We start from the raw sequence: 8,440 nt of genomic DNA, 5'->3' as shown, positions 1-8,440 counted from the left end.
TAAGATATCCGAACAATCCCCACAAGCAGTCAATCATATTTACGATAATGTCTGAAAGGGAGGCTGTCCAATGTGAAGGACGGTTAGTCTGGTTTAGTGAATTTTGGATTTGTGTTTTCATTTCTTACATTGTTCGTTAGCTTAACAGAATACATACACAGCGCTCAAAGCGCACAAGCCCAAGACATACTCCTGGTGTTAGGTGAGACGCTAAATAGACCTGACACGACGGTCCTCCGACAAGACAGGATTTTTGCGCAGGCCCAATAAGCCGCGTATAAAAACAACCATTACGAACGACATAAAAGATAATAGGTACGACTCGATATAATCGGCAACGACCTGACCGACAAATAGAGGATCACGATTGGAAGCTTGGAACATGGAACTGCAAGTTGTTAGGTTTCGCAGGTTGCGACAGGATGATCTACGATGAATTACATCCCGCAACTTCGACGTCGTAGCGCTGCAAAAAAAAAATCTGCTAGACAGGACAGAAAGTGTGGAAAAGCGGGCATCGAGCGCCTACCTTCTACCAAAGCTGTGGCACCACCAACGAGCTAGAAACAGTCTTCATAGTGCTGGGCAAGATGCGCCAACGCGTGATTGGGTAGCAGCCAATCAAGATGTGCAAGCTGAGGAGAAAAGGCCGTTTCTTCAACTATAGCATCATCAACGTGCACTGCCCACACGAATGGAGACCCGACGACGAGGAAGAAGCGTTCTATGTACAGCTGGAGAAGACATACGATGGATGACCACTGCGCGACGTCAAAATCTTCATCGGTGACATGAACGCGCAGGTAGGAAAGGAGGAAATGTATGGACCGGTCATCGAACCGGATAGTCTGCATACCGTATCGAACGACAACGGCCAACGATCCACAAACTTTGCAGCCTCTCGCGGAATGGTAGTCCGAAGCACTTTCTTCCCCGCAAGAATATCCACAAGGCCACATGGAAATCACCTAATCAAGTAACGGAAAACCAAATCGACAACGTTCTAATCGACGGTAAATTCTTCTCCGACATCACGAACGTACGCACTTACCGCAGTGCTAATATTGAATCCGACCACTACCTCGTTGCAGTATGTCTGCGCTCAAAACTCTCGACGGTGTACAACATGCGTCGAAGTCGGACGCCGCGGCTTAACATTGGGCGGCTACAAGACGGTAGACTAGCCCAAGATTACGCGCAGCAACTGGAGGTGGCACTCCCAACGGAAGAGCAGCTAGGCGCCGCGTCTCTTGAAGATGGCTGGAGAGATATTCGATCCGCCATTGGAAGCAGCGCTGCACTAGGCACGGTGCTCCCGGATCAGACAAAACTCGATTTTTCGGAGGAAAAAGCGCCGAGACCATGAAGAGACGGAGCAACTGTACGAGCGTGAGGTGATCCAAAGGTGGGGGCAGCACTACCAAAAAACCTCAATGGCGATGTGGCAGACAACAGTGGCGGTATGGTAATGAACCTGGAGGTACGCGCTCAGGACATACGTTTTCCGGCTCCGGATCTCAAGGAAATCGGCCGGCTGAAAAACAACAAAGCTCCTGGAGTTGTCCAATTACCAGGAGAGCTGTTTAAACACGGTGGTGATGCACTGGCTAGACCACTGCACTGGGTAATTAACAAGGTTTGGGAGGATGAGGTTCTGCCGCAGGAGTGGATGTAAGGTGTCGTGTGTCCCATCTTCAAAAAAAAACGATAAGCTGGATTGTAGCAACTACCGCACAATCAGATTACTGAACGCCGTCTACAAGGTACTCTCCCAAATTTTATGTCACCGACTAACGCCAATTGCAAGAGAGTTCGTGGGGCAGTAACAGGCGGGATTTATGGGTGAACGCCACAGACCAGGTGTTCGCCATACGTCAGGTGTTGCAGAAATGCCGCGAATACAACGTGCCCACTAGGGTGGTTCAAAAAATCGATTTTGCTCTACTGTGCTCATCTGATTCTTTACCGTGTTCTGAGTGTCCTCTGAAAATTAGAGCTCATTTGGATTAAAACTGATTTAGCACAAGCCGTTTCAAGTTTGCATGCAAATTAGTATGGGGAAATTTATTTTTTCATTATACTGTTGATGACGCTTCCCTATCAAGCGCATGTTAAAAGAAAACCTACATAGCTAAAAGGAATACTCAACAGCTTTCACTCAAGGAAAACCGCATCTCAATTAATCGTTCCAATAATTAGTAATCGAATTTAATCTATACCGTGGTTTTCTGGCGCTAATTGCATAACTCATCAACAGGCAACATTGCTGCTCGTGGCGCGAAAGATAGCACACACAAATTCAGGCTACTATGTTGCACTGCACATTTCAGTGATGCCCTCAAAAAAGTTTAACGATCATGGCTAAAGATTCGCAACCTGTCTTAAAATCGATTACTTATTATTGGGACGATTAATCAACATGCGGTTTTCGTTGGGTGAAAGCTGTTAAGTATCTGTTTGTTTGCGTAGTACCCACCCAATTACAACCCTGTTGTGCAACCGGCGAACGGTCAGCTTCTCGATAGCCAGACAGTTGTTTACATCTGATATACCATTGTTCTTCACGGACTGTACTCTACCGGTGCAGCGATCGTCGATAGGTATATAATTGGATAGAGGTATCTAACCACGGAAGGCTCTGCGCTATGCATCGTATTGGGATGAGAGTCTTTAGAGAGACTAAGCATATGGAGATTTGGGCTAGAGTCGAATGATAGGGAGATTAGAAGACGGCCAGTTGGAATGTACATAGGTCAGAGAAGATTAGTTAGTTGCAAAGAGGTCGTCGGAAAATCTGTATCGCTTGCTGATATGCATGAAGAATTGTGTAGTTTGTAATTAAAGTAGTTATAATGTCGGGAAATAAATGTAGAGTGTGGACTGAATTAGTGTAAGAATAAACTGTTTTACGGGAATAAAGTGTACATTTTCTGGTATAATCGAGTTGTGCGAGTGGTATGCTTAGTGAAAGAAGAACCATTAAGACAATCATTTACAAGACAAGGATTATTGTTTCCCTCTGAAGCCATATTGGGCAGTGTTCATTTCATACCACCCATCTGTGAGTCCAAATTACGTGTTGGTGTTCTGGCGATCATCATTTAGTTCCGCTGAATCGAAGGTAGATAGGACCAGGCCCAACAAATGGTCCATCGAACCGGATGAACTCCGATTGACATTTAAGATTTGGACCGACAAAACCTGAAGTTTACGCCAAAGTTAAACTTGTTGGAAACCGCGGAAGTGCATTGTGTACCATTGTCTGTGAATACAATCACTCTCTTGTGCCATCGTGGAACGTTGGAAACGCGGAACATTACCTCAATGATTGGCGCCATTGGTCTGCTCCGGCTCTACAGCTACGACATTTTGGAATTTGATACACTACGGCATTCTGACAACATCTATGACTTGTGGCTACAATCGGTTTGGAATCGACATCATACGGGAGATTGTAGCATAGAATACTGAGTCTGGACGACTTTCTGTTTGCACAGGTAAGCTTTATAAACTCAGTATATGTCTGCCGAAGCATATTTCGCATCGATACTAACACAACAATCTCGACCCTACGACCATTCGGGAACCTGCGTGACGAATAACGACGGAGACTCACCATATACTGAAGTGCTCAAGATCAACTACTACCGAGGAGCTACAACAAGGCAATTGGTGCTACGTCAATTGGGGTTACAAACTGGTTTTGCCGCTGGACTTGACCTACCTTATCTTCAATTCAATTTGGAACGGGTAAACGGATGTTTGTGCCAGATACACTGAATCGGCACGTCTTCCTGTTTCCACAGGTAAGCTATTATATTCAGTATATGTCTCGGCCGAAGCCAATTCTGGAACGATACTAATTACACGATTTCGACATTCACCTATCTACCTGTTCGAGCAACTTAATTGCTGTTGGGAGCGTGACTGCAACGAATTGCACCACACTGGACCTGACTACGACTAGATGACAATTGATGCCTTTTTACATACGAATTCTGCGACAACATAAAGTATTTCTGGACATCAGTATAGCAGCACGCGCCTGAAGAAGAGGTGGCGCAACGGGTTTTCTGTCCAGGTAAACTATTTTAACAGTATATGTCTCGAAGCAAGGGCTCAGATATACACCTGATTAAATCAAATTCATCCTCTTCGAATGATTGTGCGTGATTTTCTGGCTGAGTAAATTGTGATTATCTCGAATCATAATTGTTTAATTGGCTCCTTATCTTTGGAATTTATTGGCAAGGTTGGCCTGCCCAGCTGTTAGTTTCTCCAGGTGAGACAACAGTATATGTCCAGCCGTGGCTTGACACTTTTGATACTACATAAATCCTACCTTTCCTTTTTGGTAAACCGTGTGACAATATTTTCGGAGTTGTTTGAGAACATCGAGCGATTGACGCAGTAGTATTTCGAACAGTTTGTGCTTGGGACATCACGCAACAGTTTTCCAGCTAGGTAAATTAACCTTGGACAGTATATGCCCTGTCGAAGTAAGGATCTACTGCGGAAGTCTACATTGCAATTTTGTATATTTTCTAACAATCGCTCTGAGTCACAACATGCCGGCGACAACGAAAAGGAAGACAACTTCGCTGAAGGTGCTGATGACCAAGTTGGGAGAGTACCAAAGTTCTTTCAACGACATTTGGGAATTCGTGGAAGACGTTCCAGCCGACGCCGTAGCTTTCGATATGTCCATCCGGATAGAGCGATTAGACGAACTGAGGGAGAAGATAGAGAACACTATTATCGAAGTGAAGTCACACTCCAGCTACAGCGAAGAGAAATACCCCATCGATAGCAGAAGGAAAGATTTCAGCGTGCGCTTCTACAAGATGAAGGCTTTCCTCATGGATCAGTTGAAGCAACTACAGGAGCCTACACCTATATTAGATCGGTCATTTCATGCAGGAGAATCATCAGTAGGGGGTAGTTTAGATCACGCTCGCTTACCGCAGATTAGGTTACAGGTTTTCAATGGAGACATTAATGAATGGCTCAGCTTTCGCGATCTGTTCACCTCACTAATTCACTGGAGAACAGATTTGTCTGAAATAGAAAAATTTCATTATTTGAAGGGGTGTCTCCAGGGTGAGCCAAAGGGCTTAATAGATCCGATCCAAATTACTAAGACCAATTACCAGGTTGCCTGGAACCTGTTAGTTGAGCGGTACAGCAATAGCAAACAGTTGAAAAAACGGCAGGTGCAGATTCTTTTTGATCTACCCGTTCTTGCTAGGGAGTCAGTAGCTGATTTACACAAACTCGTCGACAGTTTCCAAAGAGCTGTACAAACACTCGATCAGATAATTCAACCAGGAGACTACAAGGACCTTCTTCTGATCAACCTGCTAATTTCGCGTCTGGATCCTACAACAAGACGAGGTTGGGAGGAATTCTCATCGAGCAAGGACCAAGAAACACTTAAGGATCTGACTGGGTTTCTTCAGCGACGAATCGGAGTACTAGAAGCAATACCACCACGACAAGTGGACATCCGGGCGATGCAAAGGCATGCAGTTTCATCATCAACGCAGAAACCAAAGGCAATCGCAGTGAAAACTAGCTTTAACACTGTTCAGGAGTCCAGTAAAGGTTGCGTTTGCTGCTCGGCGGACCATTTTCTCTTTCAGTGTCCAGTATTTCAAAAAATGACGTCATCTGACAAGGAGGCATTGTTACGTGCTCATGGCCTCTGCCGTAATTGCCTTAAACAAGGTCATCAAGCAAAGGATTGTCGTTCAAAATTCTCGTGCCGAAAATGCAGAGGGCGCCATCACACGCTAGTTTGCTTTAAACCTGAGATAGATGGAAATGGGGCTGCGAACACTTCTACAAATACCAGTAACCTTCCTGCCAAGCTACCACAAGGCACGTCATCAAATCATCCTCAGATGGTCAACATGGCGATATCTGATACCACAGTATCCAACTCTGCTCGATGTTTTTCGTCTCAGGCATTGCTAGCTACAGCAGTGGTGATCATCAAAGATGATTACGGAAATCAGTTTCCGGCGAGAGCCCTTTTAGACTCCGGATCGGAGTGTAACTTCCTCACCGAACAAATGAGCCAACGTCTGAAGGTGACTAGGAATACGGTGTACATTTCCGTCCTAGGAATAGGCCAATCGGCGGCCAAGGTTAACCAGCGTGTCCGAGCTGTGGTGTGCTCAAGAGTTTCAAGCTACTCTCGTGAGTTCAATTTCTTGGTTCTTCGAAGAGTGACCGCAAATCTTCCCACTACATCAATTGATCCCATAGGGTGGAAGATCCCAGACGGAATCGAACTGGCTGATCCAACATTCTTTATTTCAAGAACTGTGGACTTGGTGCTAGGCGTTGAAGCATTTTTTGATTTCTTCGTGACGGGTCGGCAGTTACCATTGGGGGATCAGTTACCAATCTTGACCGAGTCAGTATTTGGATGGGTCGTTTGCGGAGGAACTTCACTTTCAAGTCAAACGCCGATCACATGCCATATATCGGCATCCAAAGAGTTAGAAAAGATGGTGGCTCGATTTTGGTCCTGTGAGGAAATCGAGTCGTCAAGGACATATTCTCCAAAACAAACCCGCTGTGAACAACTATATGTAAACACCGTTCAACGTGACACAGACGGTCGATATACTGTATCCATTTTGAAGGATGGAGACGAATTCAAGTCTTTAGGTGAATCTCATGATATCGCAATTCGACGTCTCCAAGGAACAGAGCGACGACTGGCAAAGGATGCCAGACTACGAGAGCAGTATACAGCATTTATGGAAGAATATTTGGCATTAGGGCACATGCAACCTGTAGACGACACTCACGATGCGGTAAAGCGATGCTATTTACCGCACCACCCGGTGATAAAGGAGGCGAGCACCACCACAAAGCTTCGCGTCGTATTCGATGCTTCTAGTAAGACGACTACAGGGGTCTCATTGAACGATACTTTGCATGTTGGGCCCGTTATACAAGAAGACTTACGGTCTATAATTCTGCGCTGCAGAACAAAGCAAGTTATGCTGGTGTCTGATATCGAAAAAATGTTCAGGCAAATCAAGGTTTTACCAGAAGACAGGCCATTGCAGTGCATACTATGGCGAAAGCATCCAACTCAAGATGTTGTGACGTACGAACTTGGAACAGTGACGTACGGAACCAAATCAGCGCCGTTTTTGGCCACAAGGACGCTGCAACAGCTGGTGGCGGATGAGGGACAATGTTTCCCACAGGCAGCGAAGGCTATTCTTGAAGACACGTACATGGATGACGTGATTACAGGAGCTGATACGATTGAAGAGGCGACAGATCTACGGAAGCAACTCGTAGAGATGCTGCAATGCGGAGGATTCCGCCTGCGAAAGTGGGCTTCAAACGAAGCGGCAACATTGCAAGGGTTGACCCAACAAGAACTTGCATATCCGGATACAACAGGGATAGAATTAGATCCAGATTTCGCAGTTAAGACCTTGGGACTTACGTGGGTTCCATCAGCAGATGAATTTCGGTATCAGTTCAAACTTTCAGACTTGGACGTTAGTGAATCAATTACCAAACGTAAGATTTTGGCATCGGTAGCAAGTTTATATGATCCTCCAGGCTTGCTAGGACCTGCGATCACGATGGCCAAGATCTTTCTCCAAGAACTATGGACATGGAGGAGCGAAGATGGGCATAAACTCGATTGGGATGACCCAGTACCATCAACGGTGGGTGAGCGTTGGCGTAAATTCTACGAACTGCTACCAATGCTGAATCAAATTCGCATCAGCCGATGCGCAGTCATTCCAAAGTCAGTCTCACTACAACTTCACTGTTTCTCGGATGCTTCTCAACGTGCTTATGGGGGATGCATCTATTTACGTAGTCAGGATGCAGAAGGAACAACAACTATTGAACTCCTAACATCAAAATCTAAAGTGGCGCCGTTGAGGTGCCAGACTATACCTCGGTTGGAGCTCTGTGGAGCTCTTCTCACGGCACAATTATTCGAAAATGTTCAACAGTCCCTCAAAGATGATGTCGCAGCGTATTTTGGACAGACTCGACTTGCGTATTGCGTTGGCTTCAAGCACCACCCCTCACTTGCACACCTTTCGTCGCAAATAGTGTTACTAAAATTCAGGCAATCACGGAACATTTTCAGTGGCGTCACGTAGCGGGTATTCATAATCCAGCAGATCTGATATCCCGTGGGCTATCTCCAGAGCAACTAATACGGAACCGATTTTGGTGGAATGGGCCAAATTGGTTAGAAGATGATGAAAGCGAGTGGCCTATAATGATTGATTCAACAGAGGAAGACGATAAGCTGATCGAAAACGTACAACTACAGTAGCAGCAACAACAACTTCGGCAAAAACTTTATCGACACGTACATCAGTAAGTTTTCTAATTATACAAATCTCGTACGATGCACTGCAGTGTGGCAACGATTGATAAG

General features: G+C 45.5%; 1 protein-coding gene across 1 annotated transcript; it reads left to right on the top strand.

Moving 5' to 3' along the window:
• The first annotated feature begins 4,568 nt into the window (after positions 1 to 4,568).
• LOC134204516 (uncharacterized) lies at positions 4,569 to 8,156 on the top strand. The gene has a single exon (XM_062679323.1). It carries the CDS (start codon positions 4,569 to 4,571, stop codon positions 8,154 to 8,156), a length of 3,588 nt encoding a protein of 1,195 aa, XP_062535307.1.
• Positions 8,157 to 8,440: the final 284 nt, after the last annotated feature.

Source organism: Armigeres subalbatus, unplaced genomic scaffold (assembly GCF_024139115.2).
Source record: "Armigeres subalbatus isolate Guangzhou_Male unplaced genomic scaffold, GZ_Asu_2 Contig634, whole genome shotgun sequence".
Lineage (NCBI taxonomy): Eukaryota > Metazoa > Arthropoda > Insecta > Diptera > Culicidae > Armigeres > Armigeres subalbatus.
Note: the sequence above shows the minus strand (reverse complement) of the source record. Positions and strands in the feature narration are given on the sequence as shown.